Below are 24,625 nucleotides of genomic sequence, written 5' to 3' on the forward strand. Positions count from 1 at the left end.
GGCCTCCCAAGATTCTGTCCTACTTCCAGTACCCTGCGGTCACTGCATTGGCATCCGGTGGCCCAGCGGATCCAGTTTAAGGTCCTCTGCGTCGCCTATAAAATTCTGAAGGGGTCCCCAGCAACGATCCTTACGGCCCTCCTGGCCAATTACATCCCAGCGCGACCCTTAAGATCTGCAGACCTTGAACTGGCCGTTGTGCCGCGCTTCAAGCGGAGTAGGGCCGGTGGACGCTCGTTTCGAGTGCGCGCAGCTGCTCTGTGGAACTCCTTGCCCCCGGCAATTCGCGCTATGAGCGATTTGCTTTCCTTTCGCCGTGCGGTGAAAACCTTTTTATTTCCTTAGTTTGTATATATATGTTGGTTTTTTATTGTTTAGTTGTGTTGTGCAGCTGCCTTGTCGGGCGCCAGGACGCTCCTTAGCTGGAGCATCTGTGCGCCAAATAAAAACGCATAACATAACATAACATAACATAACATTTATTCATCGTCATATTAGAGACCACCACGTTTTTGCACCTATCACTTCCTTACTGTGTGCCCCTCTCACCACCACCCTAAACACCTCCCATTCTGTACTCCTGTTTCCTGATGGTATCTCAAATAAAGATGGTCCTTGACTATGATTTAAGCAAACACTTAAATGAATTTCATTTGTTTTTCGGTTATGCAGTTAAATTCGCATACATTGATTCAATCAAAACAGTGGGAGAGATGTATTCAGTAGTAGACAAAACCCAAAAAGTTTGACACAATTGACTTGGAAGAACCGGGTAATTGAAAAAGCAATCAAAGTATAACCACACTATGTATATTTGTTATATCAAAAATTCAATTATTTATTTACAATGAGATAAAACAGTTGTCTAAACGGCGCAGTGGACTATCAAGAGTATAGTCAGTGAGGAAGGGAAAGGGGTGCTCAAGTGATGAGGAGAATGGAGAAAAAGACAAAGGTGATAAACAGTTATATTATTTACACAATACAAAGCGGGATAGCTTCCACTATCTAGTAGGCCTGTCCCCTATGGTTGTCAATTGGGGGGTAGGGGGGGAAAAGAAAACTAAGAGGGATACAGGCAGGTCAATTGGTAAGCGTCGACGTTTCGACCATGATGCTCTTGGGATATTGAGGACCTCAGCTGCGGGTCTTCTTCAGGACAGTGGGAGGGGGGGGGGAAGGAGAAGCGGCGAAGTAGCTGGGCCGTTATCCAACAGATCGTCTGGATTATACACCTATAGTACACGAATGAGATAGGTTTTAGAAACTAGGTGCAACATATTTACAAGTGTGGTTAATGGTGGGTATGGGTACATTACCAGTGAAGTAGTATGAGTATGGACCTCCGTCCACGCTTCTAATGGATGGGTCACCTATTGGGCAGAAAAAGAGTACTGGGTCAGGAACCCTCTCCCAAGGGTAAATGACTCCAGGTAGTTCTTAAATCTGCATGTCATTGGACTCACCTAGTGTCTTGTGGTGGTCAGAAGTAGTATTGGCTGTCTATCAGGCTGGTGTTCTGAGTAGGGCCTGTGGAGGATGGAAAAACAATAAGCTCCCCATTTCTATATATACTAAACTATGTCTATTAAGTAAGTTCGCTGGGGGCTTACCGCTAAAAAGAAATTTGGCGCGGTCCTACCAGTGCCCCCTCGGGCGTTCCGTGTTGTAGGTATCCGCACTTAGTCCGGTGTTATATTTCTCTGACAGGTACTCTTGTCACCTGGTAAAGAGAATTGGGCACAGTAAGGGAATTGCTCCGTTTACCCGTTTTGATCAAATATATATATATATATATATATTTATATATATATATATATATACAGTCTTCTTTTTCCCTCTATTGGAATTGTATTATATTCCCTGACGATATAAGGAATACACTTTCTTGGGGAACCCAACTTGGGTGATAATCCCCCAGTTATTGGGTTTAATAAAGGGAGTCAATTATGTGTAAGTTACAGGGACAGGCTCTATGCATGCCTTACCACATTCCTGCTGTGAGACAACTTCAGTTTGGGGGCGGGGGTTTAATAAACAAAGATGTTTTTGCTGATATGCTTGTTTGCCCTAACCCACTCCCGCCAATGGCCCCAGCAGAACCTTGGCTGACATGCATGTACTAATCTACCAATGTCTTCAATTCTCAGATTTAGCAAACCGGGTCACAAACAGAAGCAATTCTGCTCTTAGTGTTTGGTGCGTAGGAGCCCCTGGAGTAGGTATCCCCGTGCTTTAAAAACAAAAACAAAAAAGTGAATCTGCCGGTGTGTATTGTATTTTGGTGCTCTAATGCCCTTAGTCTGTTTGTGCTATATAAAACTGTGAAAATAATACCAAACAATACCCACAGTTGCCATGTCAGACACATATAAGTGGATTTCCTCATTTCCGAGTAAGCAGCAAGGATTTATGATCAGAAATAGTTCTGCACGCATAGTCAACATTCTTTGTAACCCCCCCTGTTCCAGTAATAATTAGGAGATCCTGTAGTCTTTTGCTTATGTTGTGAACAGACAACTAAAAAGAATATTGATGAGTCAGTGGATAGATCTGACATCACATGTACACCAATGAATAGGCTAGTCTACAAATTACACCTTCGAAGCTGTCAAAGGATGAGTAGGCTATAAAATGTAAGTCGCCTCCTCATACGGTTGTGAAGCTATTAAATTCATCAATTGTCGGAAGAAGCCCATTAGATGTAATATATATATATATATATATATATATATATATATATATATATATGTATATATATATATATATATATATATATATATATATATATATGTGTAAGTTACAGGGACAGGCTCTATGCATGCCTTACCACATTCCTGCTGTGAGACAACTTCAGTTTGGGGGCGGGGGTTTAATAAACAAAGATGTTTTTGCTGATATGCTTGTTTGCCCTAACCCACTCCCGCCAATGTCCCCAGCAGAACCTTGGCTGACATGCATGTACTAATCTACCAATGTCTTCAATTCTCAGATTTAGCAAACCGGGTCACAAACAGAAGCAATTCTGCTCTTAGTGTTTGGTGCATAGGAGCCCCTGGTGTAGGTATCAGGTGATCCTCTTTTCGAATTATGTATTGCGGCCAGCCTCGGTCGCGGAGGAGCCCAGCTGTAAAGTGCAGCATCCTGTTGGTGAAGTTCACAGACATCGCCAGTGAGGACGGTGGTTCTTCTACACGGAGGAGCGAACATGCAGCAGGGCGCTTTGAAGGTGTGCATCCCCCCCACTGTGGCTAATCATGAATTAATTTTGCCCCACATCAACGGACTCACTGGAGTTTAACAAGTACAACTACAGAGACCAGAAAGCCTGTGAAGAGGCCACGCCCATATGGGCGGAGAGTGTCGAATAAAGTAGTTTGCACAAAACCGGCAATGTGATGCATTTTCAAACTGCTGCCATTGAGAAAGGGTCCAACGGACTTGAAACGCGTCTGGCATTTCAGCAGTGCAATTTAGGATGTGACTTTCATCTCCTGTATGCAGCCTTCGTGTACAATAAAGAAGCGATTTTTAACCTACCTGAAGCGGCTCTTCCCTAAGAGGTGACTCTTTTCGAATTATGTATTGCGGCCTGCCTCGGTCGCGGAGGAGCCCAGCTGTAAAGTGCAGCATCCTGTTGGTGAAGTTCACAGACATCGCCAGTGAGGACGGTGGTTCTTCTACATGGAGGAGCGAACATGCAGCAGGGCGCTTTGAAGGTGTGCATCCCCCCCACTGTGGCTAATCATGAATTAATTTTGCCCCACATCAACGGACTCACTGGAGTTTAACAAGTACAACTACAGAGACCAGAAAGCCTGTGAAGAGGCCACGCCCATATGGGTGGAGAGTGTCGAATAAAGTAGTTTGCACAAAACCGGCAATGTGATGCATTTTCAAACTGCTGCCATTGAGAAAGGGTCCAACGGACTTGAAACGCGTCTGGCATTTCAGCAGTGCAATTTAGGATGTGACTTTCATCTCCTGTATGCAGCCTTCGTGTACAATAAAGAAGCGATTTTTAACCTACCTGAAGCGGCTCTTCCCTAAGAGGTGACTCTTTTCGAATTATGTATTGCGGCCTGCCTCGGTCGCGGAGGAGCCCAGCTGTAAAGTGCAGCATCCTGTTGGTGAAGTTCACAGACATCGCCAGTGAGGACGGTGGTTCTTCTACACGGAGGAGCGAACATGCAGCAGGGCGCTTTGAAGGTGTGCATCCCCCCCACTGTGGCTAATCATGAATTAATTATGCCCCACATCAACGGACTCACTGGAGTTTAACAAGTACAACTACAGAGACCAGAAAGCCTGTGAAGAGGCCACGCCCATATGGGCGGAGAGTGTCGAATAAAGTAGTTTGCACAAAACCGGCAATGTGATGCATTTTCAAACTGCTGCCATTGAGAAAGGGTCCAACGGACTTGAAACGCGTCTGGCATTTCAGCAGTGCAATTTAGGATGTGACTTTCATCTCCTGTATGCAGCCTTCGTGTACAATAAAGAAGCGATTTTTAACCTACCTGAAGCGGCTCTTCCCTAAGAGGTGACTCTTTTCGAATTATGTATTGCGGCCTGCCTCGGTCGCGGAGGAGCCCAGCTGTAAAGTGCAGCATCCTGTTGGTGAAGTTCACAGACATCGCCAGTGAGGACGGTGGTTCTTCTACACGGAGGAGCGAACATGCAGCAGGGCGCTTTGAAGGTGTGCATCCCCCCCACTGTGGCTAATCATGAATTAATTATGCCCCACATCAACGGACTCACTGGAGTTTAACAAGTACAACTACAGAGACCAGAAAGCCTGTGAAGAGGCCACGCCCATATGGGCGGAGAGTGTCGAATAAAGTAGTTTGCACAAAACCGGCAATGTGATGCATTTTCAAACTGCTGCCATTGAGAAAGGGTCCAACGGACTTGAAACGCGTCTGGCATTTCAGCAGTGCAATTTAGGATGTGACTTTCATCTCCTGTATGCAGCCTTCGTGTACAATAAAGAAGCGATTTTTAACCTACCTGAAGCGGCTCTTCCCTAAGAGGTGACTCTTTTCGAATTATGTATTGCGGCCTGCCTCGGTCGCGGAGGAGCCCAGCTGTAAAGTGCAGCATCCTGTTGGTGAAGTTCACAGACATCGCCAGTGAGGACGGTGGTTCTTCTACACGGAGGAGCGAACATGCAGCAGGGCGCTTTGAAGGTGTGCATCCCCCCCACTGTGGCTAATCATGAATTAATTATGCCCCACATCAACGGACTCACTGGAGTTTAACAAGTACAACTAAAGAGACCAGAAAGCCTGTGAAGAGGCCACGCCCATATGGGCGGAGAGTGTCGAATAAAGTAGTTTGCACAAAACCGGCAATGTGATGCATTTTCAAACTGCTGCCATTGAGAAAGGGTCCAACGGACTTGAAACGCGTCTGGCATTTCAGCAGTGCAATTTAGGATGTGACTTTCATCTCCTGTATGCAGCCTTCGTGTACAATAAAGAAGCGATTTTTAACCTACCTGAAGCGGCTCTTCCCTAAGAGGTGACTCTTTTCGAATTATGTATTGCGGCCTGCCTCGGTCGCGGAGGAGCCCAGCTGTAAAGTGCAGCATCCTGTTGGTGAAGTTCACAGACATCGCCAGTGAGGACGGTGGTTCTTCTACACGGAGGAGCGAACATGCAGCAGGGCGCTTTGAAGGTGTGCATCCCCCCCACTGTGGCTAATCATGAATTAATTATGCCCCACATCAACGGACTCACTGGAGTTTAACAAGTACAACTACAGAGACCAGAAAGCCTGTGAAGAGGCCACGCCCATATGGGCGGAGAGTGTCGAATAAAGTAGTTTGCACAAAACCGGCAATGTGATGCATTTTCAAACTGCTGCCATTGAGAAAGGGTCCAACGGACTTGAAACGCGTCTGGCATTTCAGCAGTGCAATTTAGGATGTGACTTTCATCTCCTGTATGCAGCCTTCGTGTACAATAAAGAAGCGATTTTTAACCTACCTGAAGCGGCTCTTCCCTAAGAGGTGACTCTTTTCGAATTATATATATATATATATATATATATATATATATATATATATATATATATATATATATATATATATATATATATATATATATATATATATACAGTCTTCTTTTTCCCTCTATTGGAATTGTATTATATTCCCTGACGATATAAGGAATACACTTTCTTGGGGAACCCAACCTGGGTGATAATCCCCCAGTTATTGGGTTTAATAAAGGGAGTCAAGTATGTGTAAGTTACAGGGACAGGCTCTATGCATGCCTTACCACATTCCTGCTGTGAGACAACTTCAGTTTGGGGGCAGGGGTTTAATAAACAAAGATGTTTTTGCTGATATGCTTGTTTGCCCTAACCCACTCCCGCCAATGTCCCCAGCGGAACCTTGGCTGACATGCATGTACTAATCTACCAATGTCTTCAATTCTCAGATTTAGCAAACCGGGTCACAAACAGAAGCAATTCTGCTCTTAGTGTTTGGTGCATAGGAGCCCCTGGTGTAGGTATCAGGTGATCCTCCATTGCTTGGCTACATCAGGGAAGTGTTTATTGTAACTGGTAACTCATTATACTGTGTGGAGTTTGATACTCATGTTTTATTTTTCAGACTCAAGAAGTCGAAGGTGAAGGCAGGACGGATAGCTTACTTCAACAACCACAGGTGGAGGAGGTGAATACAGTTAACTAGAGTGTTCTCTATACAAAGCTCAAGTGCAGTGACATTAACACAGATGTAGACTCCCAAAAGTAAAAGATCAGTGTTTCTGGAATTTGATTTTTCAGATGTAAATGGAATAAATTTCCTCCTAGCTTACTTGGATTTCCTTCTTGATGGCGAATGGGACCAGAGCCTTTCAATTGGCAGATTGAATCTAACTGATCTTTGGATCTTGTAATCTTTAAGGATTTTAGCAAAGGACAAACACGTATGGCAATGTTTCTTTACATAGAAACTAGCATAATAGAAACTTGACTGCATACACCTTATAGACAAAGGTAGTGCCCCTAAGTAAAGATGTAGAAATTAATCATAAAGTCTTCCACATGAGTGGAGTGATGGGTGCCTTTCCTTCCAAAAAGCCACCAATCACGAGATCTCTCACCACTAATTTGATTCTTCAAAGTCATGGTGTCTACAATTCTTGACTCTGGGGGGGTGAGGGTCTAGCCAGACTTCCATGTGTACCTGGTCTTCCAGATCTCTGGCACAACCCTATCTTTTGGGGCCCTGATCGGCAGCTGAAATGGAGTTGAGGAGATGGCTGGACATCCTGGAATCAGGGAGGCCTCCCTGCTGGACTGGGGAAGCTTTCTGTGGCCGTCTGTGATGCCCCGTCCACGCCAAAGGAGAGAAGGTTAGTGCCCCCTGGAACTGCTGATTTTCAAACTCCCGCCGGCCTGCGAGGTGTGCCTAGTGAAGCAAAGCTCCAGCCGGGAAGACTTCAAAGAAAGGACTCAGTGTGGCAAGCTTTGCCAGGAGGGAACTCCCTAAAGTGGAAAGCCAAAAGAGGCAGAGTGGAGAAATTAAAAACTTTTTTGCCCACAACTTGCAACCCCAGCCTGGTATGGTTGACAAAGTGCAGCAAACAAGTAGTGGAGATCTGAAGACGGAGGTGGGGGATTTGGACACTGAACCCCTCACTTTATTGACACTGCAGGACCATCCGAAAATGACTGCAAACATTGATCGAAAGGTGACCTCAATAGTTGCTACAATAATTTCACTTCAAAAGAGTCTCTTGAAGGCTGAGGGAGAACTTCAAGGGGTGACAGCACAAGTGTCACAGAAGGAGTCTATGGTACATGAAATGGAAGCAGGCAAGGAAGCCCAGTTCAGTTTCAAAAACAGGATGGCTTCTGACCCTGCATGAAACTATAGGAAATACTTTGAGAGTAGCCAATATTTGAATGCTAAGAGAAGCGAACAGTTTTCAGTAGGCCAGACTTCTTTTGACCCCGTGCCACAATGTCCTGGAGAAGAATATCTTGGCAGGCGCAACACATGCGGTAGTAATGGTCCAAAAGGCCTACAAGCTTCCCAACGAAAGCTTGGGAAAGCATGGTGATTGTGGAATTGAATAGCCCTCTATAGTGTCATGTACACATGCAGTGGCTTAACAAAGAATCAGCATTAATACAGTATTAATCCACAGGGATATGTATTTCCAGATTATAATTGGCCAACCATTGCCAGTGTATAAAGAAGGACCTGTTATGTTAGTAAATGGAGGCATCCCTTTGGCAGCCAGCAATAACTGAAGGCCAGAAATAAAGAACCTCAATTTGTGTTCACACAGGTCGGAGCAGCAGAAGCCTTTCTGGAGACAAAACAACATGACCAGGCAGGATTACCTGAGACCTAACGCTCTTGGAGTGCATTGCTGAAGACTGAGTTTTCTCCTCCTTTGGGTTCTCCAAGTAGTAATAAGCAAGACTGGGTAACTCCCTTGCGCCTAGGAGGATCTTGTGTGTAATTTGCATTCCCGTATCTACTCTACCTTGTGAGTAGCGTTTTATGTGCTTTTATAGACATTAAAGGTTGGAGTAATAGCTGATGATGCCCCTTATACCTTCACCTTTCCCTCTCCCCTTGCACAGTAGTGCATTTGGTCAGAAATAGGCTAGTGGTAGTTTTGGAGATGATACATTTCTTTTATTCAAAAGATAAAAAAGAGGTCTCCTGGCTGGGTTGTGGGCAGAGTTCCTGTATTCCTTATCTGTAATAAAAAATATTTGACTATAAAATGAGTGACAACTAGAGAAGACCAACTTTAAAAGCGTAAAAATGTACTAGACTGCTCTTCTCAATGTTGACGCACACAATTCTTGTTTTTTTATTCAGGGAGTGATACACGTTCACAAGGTGCCCAGTTTGACCACCCTGGCTGATGAGGAAGGGGTGAGTTCATTTAATGAAATAAAATACATTATCAGTGGTATGTTTACTATTCGAGCAAAGGTTGTTGCATTTATAGGCAGACATCGGCAGCTCCTCTGGTTTCTTCTCTACTTATTGTCACCAAACAATATTAATTTATGAATATATATATATATATCCATTCATTCAATTCAAATCAAACTTTGGGGTTCATTAGGATGGCGGACAGACTGGAGTCCGTCTGCCATCCTGGGGTAAACCGGGACCGTCCGCCATGCATGCGGTGGTCCCGCACACCGTTTCAGGATGCGACCGCCACCGTGTTAACATTGCGGCGGTTGCTGTTGACAGCAGCACCCTCTGCGATGCTAAAATGCCACGTTGTGCATTTCACAGCACTAGGTGGCAGGCACCACACAGTGGCTGCCACGTAGTGCTGTGAAATGTAGGGGGTACCCAAGTGCACCCTCGCCTCCCCCAACACAAGAGGGGCCCGCAACAGGCCCCAAAATCCAATCCCGCCAGCCTTTCCATGGCGGTTCTGATGATGGCTGTCACCAGCCATCATCGTAATTTGGCGGACGGTGCCTGCTAGGCTCCGCCACCATTTTACGGGTGTAGACCGCTCCGCCAGGCAGTTGTAAGGATTGCCTCTGGAAGTTTTGTGGTGAGATTCCCCCCCGCCATTCTTATTTGGCGGGGCAAACTCTCGGTCGGCGTATGGGAGGACCACCACTGCATGGCTGGCAGTCCTTCCACCATCGTAATCAACCCCTATATTCAGATTTTAGCAAGAAATCCATAAAAGTACAACAAACCAAATGCAGAAATTAAAAACTCTCACCCATAGCCAGCATAAAATATTACGATGTCATAAAAAACAATATAAAACAAAATCAACATAAAATTATACGAAACATACATATATATCAATTGCTTTAAAAATCCTACTCCTAATGCCATATGAAGCTTGTAGGCGTGAGAAATATTATATAGTACATATGAGCTAATTTGTGGTAATATAGTCGTTAGAGCACAACTAAAATAAAATGAAATAATCAAAACTCTTAAATAAATAATAAAAATAATTGTTAAAGGCACAGCAGAGAGAAATAATTAAAAACTCTCCAGCTAAAAAGAGCTTATTGTAAACTCAGTATTTGATTTGGGGCTACACAAAGGGCTTTACATGTTAGTTTGTCTGAGGAAGTAGGCATAAAGATCTTGGCCCATTATTTAAACTGCCTCATAACACAGCCCATCTAGGTGCCCTAAGGTTTTGCGTCTCCTGATTGCGTTCTGAATAAAGGGTACAATGGAGTGACAGGTGTAAACATCTGGCAATTTCCTAAGAAAATCAAAGGCCATCCTATAATAAATAAGACCCTGGGCTAAAAATAACGGATGGAATACTCTTAATCTTATGACTTTATAAAATGTACAGAACAGCATGAAGTTCATAGTGGATTGACCAGCTTTTTCATCGCTTGGGCACTTGGGTAAATTTGAGGACCATGCCTTTGATTTAGGAAATGCAGCAATATGGTGGATTAATTGGAAGCCTGGCCAGGTAAAATCTGTCCTTATTATTATTCACGATAGTCAAGTAACCTTGTTATATTGGTCCCTTGCAATAACTTATTACTGAATTGTAGAATGCCTGCAGGGACCCGAACACAACAATTTTCTTCCACTTCCTTAAAAATCTCTAATCTTACTGACTCATTTCGCCCTTACCATATAATTTCCTGTCACATACAGTGGCCCACTATCCCCCTCTACAATCGTACTCACAGACCAGTCCGTGCTACTAGCTATCTCTCCACTTCTGACATTACCAACCTAGTTATCTCCTACCTTCGTAAGCCTTTAACAACTGACCTCCCTCTCCCCTACTCCAACAACCCAGTGATTATGAGCATAAACAGAACACCGTCCTCTCCCATCTCTCCTTGACCTCCAGCCCAACTTTCCTGCATCCACCCTAGCAAAACTGCCAGTGTCCCAGTGATTATGGGCATTAAACGAATCCCTTCCTCTACCATCTTTCCTCGACCCGCAGCCCAACTTACCTCCATCCGCTCTTACAAACCTAAAAATTACAACCCCAAATTCCTATCTTGCATGCTTGTTTATTGCCGATCTGCAGTCCGTCATGTGATGGAAATATTTGAAGCCATCCTCTCTGAGGCTAATGACATTGCCTTCCTGGCAGAAACCTGGCTAAATGAACACCCAATGGCTATCCTCTCCAACCTTCAAGAGATTAAAGACCTTAAGCAACTTTCTCGCAAACCAACCCACAACAAAGGGGCCATACTTGATGCTATAATTTCCAGCACTGACCTTTTCTCCGTTTCCGACATCATCCCCATAGACTGATCTGACCATCACCTCATTCTTTTTCTGATTACTTTCATTGCCCTACTACTCCCTACCAGTAATACCAAACACTTGAAGTGGACCAGAAACCTCAAACAAATCCCCCCTGGTGTTCTTGAATCTAAACTCCAAGCACAACTTCTCTCGCCTCCCACCCAAAATGTTAATGAACTCACAGAGCACTTTAATTAAACCATTAGCGACGCCCTGGACCAAATATTCCCTCTTAAACTTAAGCACCAAATAAAAATTCTGTCCAAATCTTGGTTCAAGCCGGAACTCCATCTCAAAAGACGACAACTTAGACTGGCTGAAAGATCATGGAGAAAACACCCCTTTGCCCCTCACCTTTCCCTCTTCAGATCAGGCAGATCAATTTACAAGAAACAAATTTTCTCGGAAAAGGCAACCTTTTTACGAGCTCAACTTGAGCGTACCAAAAAACAGCCCGGCGAACTGTTCATATTGTTAGAAAACAAACACCTTCCTCCCCTCCTGAGTTGTAGACCGGGTAATAAACTACAGAATAGGGCCGAATGGAGGTATGTAAACAAATAAATAAATAAAACTTATTTCGCTGCACGCGCGTCATCGCATTTGGCAACTCAGCGCGCGCATTGAAATTTGTTTTATTTATTTATTTGTTTACTTACCTCTCTTTGCCCGTATTCTGTAGTTTACTACCCCACACCCTACCCCTCCTCCTCTCCGCCCACCGCCCCGCGGAACTCCATCCACGGGCCGCTACTGACAAACACATAGGGAATTTCAATTTACTTGACTCCCTTCAAGCTGGCTTCAGAAAACGTTGTAGCACTGAAACTGCTATGCTAAACATCGTGGATGACATTCAATGTTCCCTCGATAATGATGAATCCTGCCTTCCTATACTCCTTGAGCTCTCTGCAGCCTTTGATACTGTTAACCATTCTGCCTTACTGAACTCACTTAAAGCTTGATTTGGCCTTAATGGTCTGATCCTCAAATGGTTCTCCTCCTTCCTTCAGCACAGAACACAACAAATCAAAATCAAAGACTGCCTCTCCAGCCCTACACCTGTCTCCCTGGGTGTTCCCTAGGGCTCTATCCTCTCCCCTCCCTCTTTAACCTCTTCATGGAACCCCTTACCCTCATTTTGAAACAAGCTGGAATCAATTAACACCTCTATGCTGATGATACACAACTCTACTACAAGATTAGATCCCACTATGACATGCTTCATCTCAATAACGCCCTGAGTAAGATCTAGGACTGGTTCTTCTCTAACCATCTCAAAGTGAACCTGAAAAAACAGACATCATTCTCTTCTCCCCAAAAAATAACTGACTCCCCATCCAAAGCTGGATCTCTGACCTCAATGCCCTTAATTGCTCACTCTCCTTATCCCACTCAGCCAAATCACTTGGTTTCGCCCTAGACAAAAACCCTACCCTGAATGACCATATAAAAAATTCTGCTAAAGGAGCTCTTTTTACTCTCCGACACCTTAAGAAAATTAAACCCTTCATTCCTTTAGAAGACTTCAAATGTGTTGTCCAATCTCTTGTTCTCTCCAAACTTGACTGTTGCAACGCTATCCTCACCGGAACCCCTAAAGCACACCTAGCTCTCCTTAGATCCGTGCTCCACTTTTATCACTGATTGCAAACGATTTGAACACATCTCAACGACCCTCAAAGTCCTCAACTGGCTACCCATTGAAGGCAGATGTCTCTACAAGACTGCTTGCATTACACACAAAGCTCTTCAACAACAAACCCCGCTTTGCCTTACCTATAAACTCAACAAAGCAGGGTGCTCCTGACCGACGAGAAGCACCAACACTCTTCTCCTCATACCCCCTTTGTTCAATAAGAAATGTACCCAATCTCGCTCCTCCTCTGGGAATGCCCCGAACATCTGGAACTCTATCTCTAAGGACCTGCGCTGCAACCCATCCTACTTCAGCTTTAAAAAAGACCTTAAATTCCACCTCCTTAACAAATACCTTGGTTCACAATCCCTCCTCTGACCCTACTCTCTATTCTCCTCCTGTATTAATGATCCTGTTTGCCTTTATCCCTTATCTCTCCTGCCCCCCCCCCCACTTTATTAGTCAGCAGCCAATTTTTCTGGTACCTGTCACCCACTCCACCCTCTCCCCATTTCCCCATCTCTCACCTCCCATCACTACCCTTCTTTTCCCTACTATTCCTAACTAGTTCTCCCCCCATTTATTTTATTTAGTCGTTCATATCATGTTAATCTTCCGTATTGTAGGCCCACCACCTCACTATATTGCTGAGCCCTTCTTGTGGTCTCTTATTACCTTTGTAAAAATGCGCATCCCGCCTCCCATGTTAATTACCCTGTCCCTCCCTTTTTATTTCCATACCACTTGCTGTGTTTTAATCTGACTGTTTTCGTTTTTCCCTTTTGCCCCCTCTCATGTATTTTGCTTGTACCTGTCCATTTTTATATCTAAATCAAGTTATTGTGTTGTATTTGTCTGTTTATGCTTCTCCCTGAACAATTGTTTATACCTATTGTACTGTTTTTGCTCTTGTAAAGCGCACTGATACCCATAGGTCTAGCCAGCCCTATATTAAACCTTTCAAATAAATAAATATATACCTAAACCAAGGTGTGGGAGTGCGGGCCGGATAAACAGACGTGGAGGCTGAATGTACTTTCCAAAAGAATGTGTTTTATTGTCAGGATGTAGGGTATTCGAAATCACTGTGGATGTTTCTCCTTCCTCGTCTCCCTGGTCTGTCTTCTCGATTCTCGGGTGGGGTTTAGATGTTGCTCTTCCGTCTTGTTGGTGTTACCCCGGAGGCTTATGAAAAAGGGAGAAAAAAGAAGCCGTCAGTTATCGTGGGACTGTGGGGTGGGGAATAAGGCTCTACCCATCACCACACTAGAAGGGCTGTTGTCTGGACGTTCAAAGGGAAATAAAAAAAAGACTTATTAATTTTCCTGAGCACTCAAATTGTACAGTTCAATATCAGAAATAAAAAAGTTCCACTGGATTTATCTGAAGCAGTTCCAGGTTGGTAATCCACAATAATTTATCAACGAAAGTCCTTCAAATCATGGATTTTTCTTTTTCTTTTTTCCAAATTCAAATCCTCCACATTCCACATACAGAAGTCATTAGATTATTCAGCCAACACGTGTTTCGTCTTGTTAATTATTTACACATCGACTTCGTCAGGGCTGAAATCATAATACAAATAAGCATCACTATTATTCATTAACATATAAATCTAATAATTTCCAGAATCCCGTGATGAGCAGAAAAGAACCAGGCAAGAAAATACCAGGAAAAACATACACCCGATATGTGCACGTCTTCAGCAAGCCACCACCAAATAATACAATTAAATTTCAAGCATTCAGTCCAAAGTATTAATTATATGCAACCCAAAATCCTCTTGCTCGTATCGAATAAACATATATAGATTGGAAAATGCCCCATTGGGGATCAGCTATCTCATACTCCTATATTTTAGATGGTCGGCCCACATCTTGAGTAATGCCTAATCTCAAAATACTTAATCACGTATTGTTCTATCTCATGTTTTCTGGAGTATATATAAACTCTTAGTCACCACCCAAAGCAAAGGTCAACTAGGGTGCTTAAACGCTATTTTCAAAAAATTATTATAAGGGGTTCTTCACCGTAATCCACATGTATTGATAAGTTTCCTGTTGAACTACTCAATATCTTCGTACTTCGAATATGAAGTATAAGACCCTGCAATTTAAGGAATCCCAAAGACTTCAATTAGAAAAGTATCTCAAGTTATTATGTAAACAAACTAAAACATCTGTGACTCTCAATCGTACACTTACCCTTCTTCTTTAAATTTATTCTCTACAGGAGTCTTTACATATCTTCCAACGTAATCGGTTTACCATATTCTCGATCTGTAATAATGATCGAGTATAAGATCAAATGTTCCTATTATAATTGTATACTTAAAACTATTCAGTTCTAACTTTTAGCTTTCACAGGTAGAATACTCCTCGTACATACCTCTATCTCGTTTCGTGTTCGTCTATCCACGAACGCGTTCCCCTATCTGGCTTTCTGCACCAGCGCCATATTGGAATTCCTATTTATATCCTACCAAAACACGCGCCATCTTGTAGTGGCTTAATGGGTTAGTATGCAAACGTATTATCCAACCGGCGTCCTATTCGGGCGCCATGTAGGACTCCTGTAAGTATACTTATATCTAAAGCGCCATCATGTAATAGGTTCATTTCTATGTTATTTAAACCACGCGCCATCTTGTAGTGGCTTAGTGGGTTAGTATGCAAACGTTTTTTCGACCGGCGTCCCATTCGGGCGCCATGTTGGACTCCTGTAGGTATACTTATATCTAAAGCGCCATCATGTAGTAGGTTCATTTCTATATTATTCAAATGGATATTAATCCTACAATATGTAAATTTATCAGTTCAATTTAATTAATAATTACTAAAGTCTATCTACACCAATGTTTTAGTTCTCATCTTGGGTTCGTATAGATTACATGGTCTCATTCATTCCACAGTATAGTAGTAGATGGAGATGAGAAAGTCGGAGTTAAGGTGAGACAAATAATTACATCCTCATGTTTTCATTTCTCTTAATTCATGTGAAACAGTTATTTACACACAGTTTCAAGTGTGAACAAAGACCTTCATCAATTATTTAAATACAGGTAGATTCACGAAATGGAGAGTTTCAAATTAATTCACAGTTAAATAAATTATTCGTATAAACAGTTCACAGCATAGTATACTGTTTGGGAGATGATTAATAGGCAAACTGTCGTGATATTATTACCGACTGAATTTGGCTGTTATAAGTGGTAAATAACTATGAATCATGATTATTGCATGCTGTGAACTGTTTATACGAATAATTTATAATAATAATTAATACTAATTAATAATAATTAATAATAATTTATACTGGGCGGGCATTTCTGTTATTTATTTCCTCTCCCACGCTTAATTCAATAAATATCCACAGTCCAGTCAGTCTGTCATCATAGGACGGCCCTGCCCAGGACTCACAGGAGTCAGGAGGGGGTCGCGTGAACGTGCCCAGCAAGACCGGTGGTGAAGCGTGAACCTGAACAACCCTTTGGAGCAGCTGCCCTGAGGAAGGTGCCGTCCAATCATTGCACACCATCCCAGTGCCCAGGGAAGAAAGCAGGTGAGCTAAGGCAATAATATATTTTTTTTAAACGACGTATGAGTCACTGTAATCTGCCCCCTCTCCGCAAGAACTGCGGCGCAACCACGAAGCAGTTCACACACAATGCAGACGTCATGTCACCTGCACAGCGTCTGCTCAAGTGTTATGCGTTATTTAATGAATGCACCTTGGCACCCCGCTCTGGTAGCTCCGTCTGCAAGCAAGTAATGTCTCCGTTCCAGGTCCGTAGAGAGCACTCAAAGGCCGCCAAAGGTGCTCACTTTGTGCAGCCTGCCCTTCCTGACTACTTCTTTAATACTCCTGCTCAGATAAGGATGGATGTGTGAAAGATGAATGCAGGGCTCGTGTCGAGGGTAGACAGGGCGTGCCAAGACGTTGGGCCCCACAGAAATGTGCAGAACTGGTCATGTTGTATTTTTCCTGACACTTTCAGCAGCGCCTGCACGTTCTGCTTTTGTCCTCAGCAGCAAGGTGCAGGGTGGGAGAGGGTTTATCAGATTACTGCTTTGCCCATAACAAAATCGTAAATTAAGGGGGCATTAGGTCTCTTTTTTCCTGGCGTATCCTGGCTGGGCCACATTTTAAATCGTCCAGGTATTTATCAAGGAAATGCTTTTGATTTTGTTAGGTCCCAGTTTATATGAGATATGCATACACTGTAAGAATGCCAGATGTGTTGGTCGCCCCAGTATTTACACAAAATAACAATTTAAATACCACTATTTTTTTTATTTCTTTAAAGCACTTTAGCAATACTCATTCCTCTGCAGGTTGTCAGAGTGCTTTACATCACATTTACATTGGCAATAAATCAGGTGTGTACATCAAGATAAAGAATGCGTTACATAAGACAGTGAGGGTTATGAGGGGTAGGAGCCACATGCCCCGGCATCAGCGCTACAATTAAGGTAGACTGACTGGCCTACGCCATTCTGCATGCACAAGTGCTCTCTACTTTCAGCAAAACCCAGCAGCACCCTTTTCAAGGTAACGTTTCCTACTTTATTTTATTTATGTAAAGGGTAGTTTCACTGTCTTTGTGTAACCTCTTCCAAATCATCTCCCCTGAAGCTACAGGATTATCTCTTGGACACATTTCTAAATGTTTCTTATTGCTTCTGATTGTCTACACAAGCAGTTTATTCAAATTTATTTTCGAACAACAATATTCCTTGCACAAAATACAGAAATGTACAGTCTAACATGTACAATTTTAACCCTACGTGGCGATAACCAGGTTGAAAGAAAGGCAAACAAAATATACCCAAATATCCCACCAACTGAACTTTTCACAAGCATACATCCTACATCCACGGGGTCAGGCGGGCCAGCCATGCAAGAATGTTCCTGGCACAATAATTAAGCTCAAGAACAGTGCAAGAATCATGAGGCCTCCGCCCAGGGACCTGGCTGCAGCCCCTAAGGGAGTTTGAGGGGTGGTGGGGGTGAAAGGTTTGTTGGCAAGCATGCTCTGTACATGTTTGACGTATTTTACTTTTATTTGGCTAGGCTCAAAAGAAATTAAACCCATGAAAGGAATAAACGGTGTGAAAATATTCTTTTTGTTAAGGTGATTTGCACGGTGTGGGAGGTGTGAAGAACACTGCAAGAATCACGAGGCCTCAGTCCACGGACCTGGCTGCGGCCTTCCAGGGGAGTTTGAGGGTCGGTGGGGGTGAAAGGCTTGTTGGCAGGTGGTGAGTGGTTAGTCTGTAGACTGAGGCGGTGAGTTGACGTCACATTGGGGCACCTCCCTGTAGGGAGGTATGCAGTGCATTCCTAGAGATGGTTAAACAGCGGGGTGGGGCTGTCCTGGAAATCCCTCCCAGTATGGACAGAGGAGAGAGCGGGAGAGATGGTGGATTGGAGGCCTGCCTGGAGAGGGCTGAGGAGGGCAGGTGATGTCAGGAGACTGGAGACCAGAAGGGGGGCAGGACAGCCTTGCAGGAGAGAGCACGAAAGAGGGGCGAGTCTATGTTTAGAAAGCAGAAGAGAGGAGCAAGTGTGCAGGCCTGCGGGAGGGAGGGGTTCAGAAGGGCGTGTAAGATGGGGAGGTGTCAGGCATAGCGAAAAGACCCAAGGAAAGTAGGGGACAACCAGGCGAGAACTTGACATGGGGAAGGGGAGTCATGATCAGGGCTGAGGGGGGAGGAGGCCTCAAGTAGATATCTGAAGAGATGGGGACACGCCGCAGAAGACGGTGAGTTTACAGGCCTTGGAGCCATCAGAAGGGGATGGGGGGGTTAGAGCTTGCCTAGATAGTGGCTGAGCGCAAGAGGGGAAAATTTGCAGGTGTGTGGAGACAGCAGGAGGGAGGGAGCTGTAAGGGCGTTTGCAGGTCTGGTGGAGGGAACAGAGGGGCTATGGGGAGGAAAGGGCCCACTGTGGAGGAAGTGGGCGGAGCCAGGGGAAAAGTGGGTGTGGCCTCTGACAAATATTTGAGCACCTGGACTTCATATTTTACAAATTAAGCACTGACAACGACCCACCACCGCCCGCGTCTAACCCCCCCGTAGATGCTGGAGTAAGATCACCACCGACCGACTCACCACCTCCTTGCGCCATAACCCTCCCACCAACACCACGGACTCCAACGAAGGAGCCCGCAACCTCACACAGTGGATCACCGACTGCGCCAATGCCCTTGCTCCACTAAAAACCCTCCTAGCAACCTGGACAGCAGGAAAGCCGCATGGTTCACCAACGATCTCAAAGACTCCAAGAAGTCCTGCCGTGACCTCGAGAAAGCCTGGCACCACAACCAGTCAACGGAAAACATAACCGCTCTCTAGAACACCACCCGCAAACGCCACCAGCTGATCCGCATCACCAAAAGGTCATCCTTCAGAGAACGACTGGCCAACAATACCCATAACAGCAAGGAACTCTTCAACATTGTGAAAGAGCTCTCCAACCCCAACGCCAGCAACAACGACATCACGCCTTCACAAGACCTCTGCAACTCTCTCGCCACCTTCTTTCACCGTAAGATCGTCGACATACACGACAGCTTTGGCGCCCAGAACTCGTACCCTGCCGCCGAACCTACGCCCCCCACCACCACCCTGCGCGCCTGGATCCCGGTCAGCACGGAAGACACCATCCACACGTTGAACACCATCCACTCGGGCTCCCCAGCCGATCCCTGCCCACACCACATCTTCAACAAAGCCGACTCCATCATCGCACCCAAACTTCGGGACATCATCAACAACTCCTTCGAGTCCGCCACCTTCCCAGAGAGCTGGAAGCACGCAGAGATCAGCGCCCTCCTGAAGAAACCCACCGCAGACCCCTCAGACCTCAAGAACTTCCGCCCCATCTCGCTCCTCCCCTTCCCCGCAAAAGTCATCGAGAAAAGCGTCAACAAACAGCTGACAGCCTTCCTCGAGACGAACGGCTCCCTCGACACATCACAGTCCGGATTCTGAGCGAACCACAGCACTGAGACCGCCCTCATCGCAGCCACCGACGACATCAGGACCTTGCACGACAACGGAGAAACCACCGCCCTCATCCTGCTCGACCTTTCGGCTGCGTTCGACACGGTCTGCCACCGCACCCTGACAACCCACCTCCGCCACGCCGGGATCCAAGGAAAGGCCCTGGAATGGATCACTTTCTTCCTCTCTGACAGAACCCAAAGAGTGCGTCTCCCGCCCTTCCTCGCAGAAGCCTCCAAGATCATCTGCGGCGTCGCACGCAAGCACAACCTCAACATCATCTCCTATGCCGACGATACCCAACTGATCCTTTCCCTCACCAATGACCCCTCCTCCGCCAAAGCCAGCTTCCAGGACGGAATGAAAGACATCGCGGACTGGATGATGCTCAGCCGCCTGAAACTGAAACAGACAAGACGGAAGTCCTCATCCTCGGCCCATCCATCTCCGCCTGGGACGACTCCTGGTGGCCCCCTGCTCTGGGCTCCCCTCCCAAGCCCACGGACCACGCAACCTGGGCTTCATCCTTGACTCCTCCCTCACGATGACCAGTCAAGTTAACGCCGTTACTTCCTCCTGCTTCAACACCCTCCGTATCTGCTACTGTGACTGCAGTGTTCTGAAAAGCTATTATCATAGTTCACTTACCATTTTGTACAGATGTCAAATCTTCAATGTTCTCCGTAACTACGGATTATAATAGCCTATTTCCATTAATTCCTGCCCATTTTAAACTGACCCCTTTTCTATCCACTGGTCTAATGGATATTGCTTATTTAGTACACTTTGTCTTGCGGAAGAATATATTAAGTGTAAGCTTAAGCACCGAATGGTCACTATGTACTGATGGTTTTATCTTAAGTGATCTGATCAAATAGGGCTTGGTTTCAGAGATGAGCATATGGTCTATGGTGGAACAGTGCCCATTCCAGGGGAAAGTACGTATCAGAACTACATTTGGCTCCCCTTCTTGCTCTAACAATTCCATGTCTAAGCTATACAGTAGTTCATTTAAGGATTCCCCTTACAAATCATGAGGAACATGGGGTTGGTTGTTCCCATAACATTCTGTGTAGCCACATACTAAGCTGTAGGGGTGCTGACATTTACTCTTGTTGAAATCCCCAGCTCAAACAAACATGTAATCAGTTCCTTTTTTATTCACAAAAGACCTAATGTCCTTACCCAATTCTAATACAACCATATTCCACAAGTTATTAAAAATATTGTTATAGAAGTTGAAACCTCAAGATTCTGCTCTAATGCTAGGTGCACCAGCTGATAATACGGGGAACTATTACATTGTTTTCTAATTACAATAGGAGCTAAAATTGAAATAAATGTTGCCAATCCGCCCTTTTCTCACTCGCTTCCAGAGGGAATAGCTAGGGTTACGATTGATACAAAACGTTTAACTGAACATCTTCCCTATGTAAGGCCGACGCTGTCATCGCACCCCACCTGCGGGACATCATCAACACCTCCTTCGACACCGCCACCTTCCCTGAGAGCTGGAAGCACGCCGAACTCAGCGCTCTACTAAAGAAACCAACATCGGACCCCACCGAACTCAAGAATTACCGCCCCATCTCGCTCCTCCCGTTTCCAGCCAAAGTCATCGAGAAGACCGTCAACAAACAGCTGGCCGCCTTCCTCGAGACGAATGGATCCCTCGACCCCTCACAGTCTGGCTTCCGAGCCAACCACAGCACCGAGACCGCCCTCATCGCTGCCACCGATGACATCCGAGCCCTGCTGGACAACGGAGAAACAGCGGCCCTCATCCTCCTAGACCTCTCCGCGGCATTCGACACTGTCTGCCACCGCACCCTAGCGCAGCGCCTCAGCAACGTCGGAGTCCAGGAGAAGGCACTGGAATGGATCATCTCCTTCCTCGACGGAAGAACACAGAGAGTCCGCCTACCACCGTACAAGTCAGAGGCCACCGAAGTCATCTGCGGCGTCCCTCAAGGATCCTCGCTCAGCCCCACCCTCTTCAACGTCTACATGAGCCCCCTCGCGGCCATCGCACGCCAACACAACCTCAACATCATCTCCTACGCTGACGACACCCAGCTGATCCTCTCCCTGACCAACGACCCCGCCGCCGCCAGAGCCAACCTTCACGAAGGGATGAAAGACGTAGCCGAGTGGATGACGACCAGCCGCCTGAAACTGAACTCTGATAAGACGGAAGTCCTCATCCTGGGCTCCTCGCCCTCCGCCTGGGACGACTCCTGGTGGCCCCCCGCCCTGGGCACCGCACCCAAACCGATAGACCACGCACGCAACCTAGGCTTCATCCTGGACTCCTCCCTCTCCATGACCAGACAAGTCAACGCCGTCTCCTCGTCGTGCTTCAACATCCTGCGCATGCTACGGAAGATCTTCCGGTGGATCCCCACCGAGACCAGGAAGACGGTCACCCAGGCCCTCGTCACCAGCCGGCTGGACTACGGCAACGCCCTCTACGCCGGAACCACCGCCAAGCTCCAGAAGAGATTCCAGCGGATCCAGAACGCCTCAGCCAGACTCATCCTCGACATCCCCCGACGCAGCCACATCTCCGGACATCTGAGAAACCTGCACTGGCTCCCCGTCAACACCTTCCGTCTCCTCACCCACGCACACAAAGCCCTACACGACCAAGGCCCGAGCTACCTCAACAACCGCCTCAACTTCTACGCTCCCAAACGCCACCTCCGATCTACCAGCCACGCCCTCGCCGCTGTCCCCTGCATCCGAAGAGCGACAACAGGAGGAAGGTCCTTCTCCTACTTGGCCGCCAAGACCTGGAACTCCCTCCCGACTGACCTGCTCCTGACCCAAGACCACCTCTCCTTCAGAAAGAAGCTCAAGACCTGGCTGTTCGAGCAGTAGCGGCACCCCCCCCCCCCCCCCCCCCCCCATGCGCCTTGAGACCCTCCGGGTGAGTAGTGCGCTTTATAAATGTCTTTGATTGATTGATTGATTGGTTTCTTGTGAACAAATAATGTGAGTTGAGTCTATGAGGTTCAGCCAATCAGGATTCCCTGTTTTGCTTTTTATCCCTGCAATACTCCAGGATTTGATAACCATGTGATCTGTGGTAATATCCATTCATTCCAATCGAGCTGACTCATTTTGTGTACAATCCTGGCATACTCGGGCCTTCCTACAAGGACTCTGCACTTTTGACTCCTTTCGTCAGTCCTGCTCATCAAGATGGCATAATGTGGTAAATCTATTTGATGTTGCGAAGGGAGAGTAAAAATAACCATCCTGGAGAAGGAGTCTGTAGGAACTTAGGTCATCAGTTCCCCGCGAGTAGCCTGGCTCGAGCGGGTAGGCACCCGAAGCTTAGGTGTAAAGTGACTACACAGCACACTCATCCGTTGAAACAATGAATGCACGCAAAGACTGAGACCACACCAGTATGGTTGATTCAAATAAATAAGTTTTATCTAAGATCAAGATCAGGGCAATCAAAAATCACAGCAGTATTGACTTATTCCCTTCCCTTAGAAGCACATGTTTTACATTACCCGGCCATAAATACTTAAATAAATAAATATTAAATATTAAATAACGGTAGGCCTGGCAACAGCCCTGCTCTTAGTCAGCACCTGCAAGAAATTTCCTTAGAAAGACATTTAAATAACATTCCATGAATTAGGAATAGTCGGATCTCTACATACCAGGCCACATCTTGTTAGACGAGAGGAAACATTTCACCAAGTAATTATAAACATTGCATCAGGGATGAATAACCTTCCAATAAGTAGAAGTGAACCATTGCCTTAGGTAAAATTAATCAGGAATAAACATTTCATCAGGCCAGAAATAATCATAACCTTCTTGGCCAGCACAAGGCAAGCGTGAACAATCCATTCCCCAACAGGGGCTATTTCCAACAAACGCAGGCCTCAAGGGAGTCCTGCAGGGCTCTGGCCCAGGTCCAGTACATTATAGGCCAATTAGGGCCAACGGGGCCCAGCAACAGTCTTCCCCAGGGGAGGGGCGAACTCGGGCCTCCTCCGGCCTTCCGCCCTCCTCCCCGGGGGGGTGGGGGGGGTGGGGTTACCTTGGTCTTCGGGCCTCTCCGGGCCCCTTACGACGATGTCTCGTAGTGGGGAGGGCCCTCGGGTCTTCCCCGAGCCCTCCGGTGAGGTGGTGACCTGTTCCCGGGTCAGTGATGACGCGGGCGGCCCGGGAACCAATCAGGTGCGTGGCGCGAATGGAGGCTCTGCCACAGCGGCCAATCAGCAGGCAGTACTGGAGGGCGCGGCAGCTTCAGCCTATCGCTGCGCGGCGCCTGATAGGGGCGTGGTCTGAGCCCCCCCGTCACGTGGGGTTGGTTGTCGGCTTCGTCAGGCCTAGGGCGGCACGCTCTGTAGTAGCGGCGGCTTGACTGCAATTCACGGCGGCGACTTGCTGTTCGCGGCGGCCTTCCCCAAGGCTCCGGGGGCCGCCGCGGGGACACTTCACGCTCGGGCCGGGCACGGCCCACAACAGCACGGCGGCGGCCCTCTCCTGGCATCGGGGGCCGCCGGAGCAGATGCCAGTCGGGAGGGGGGTTTCACAGTGCCCACAGCGCTCGATCTTTTCAGCGCCTCGCGGGAAAGAGGAGCGCTAGAAAGTTCCTCACGGGTTTGTCCCTACCAGCGCTCCACAGGACCCAGCAGGTGAGCGCTTGAGGCCAATTTACAGCGCCTCGGGGGACACAGCGCT

At 46.3% G+C, this 24,625-nt stretch overlaps 1 protein-coding gene across 2 annotated transcripts in view; it reads left to right on the plus strand.

Annotated features, from left to right (window-relative positions):
• The window catches only part of TEX55 (testis expressed 55), a 600,480-nt gene that overhangs the window by 159,474 nt on the left and 416,381 nt on the right, over positions 1-24,625 (plus strand). For both annotated transcript variants that reach the window (XM_086935534.1, XM_086935533.1), the window contains exons 5-6: positions 6,623-6,685; positions 8,858-8,914. In XM_086935534.1, the coding sequence (XP_086791660.1) occupies positions 6,623-6,685; positions 8,858-8,914 (120 nt within the window). The remainder of the gene's footprint in view (positions 1-6,622; positions 6,686-8,857; positions 8,915-24,625) is intronic.

This window comes from Lissotriton vulgaris, chromosome 8 (assembly GCF_964263255.1).
Source record: "Lissotriton vulgaris chromosome 8, aLisVul1.2, whole genome shotgun sequence".
Taxonomy (NCBI): Eukaryota; Metazoa; Chordata; class Amphibia; order Caudata; family Salamandridae; genus Lissotriton; species Lissotriton vulgaris.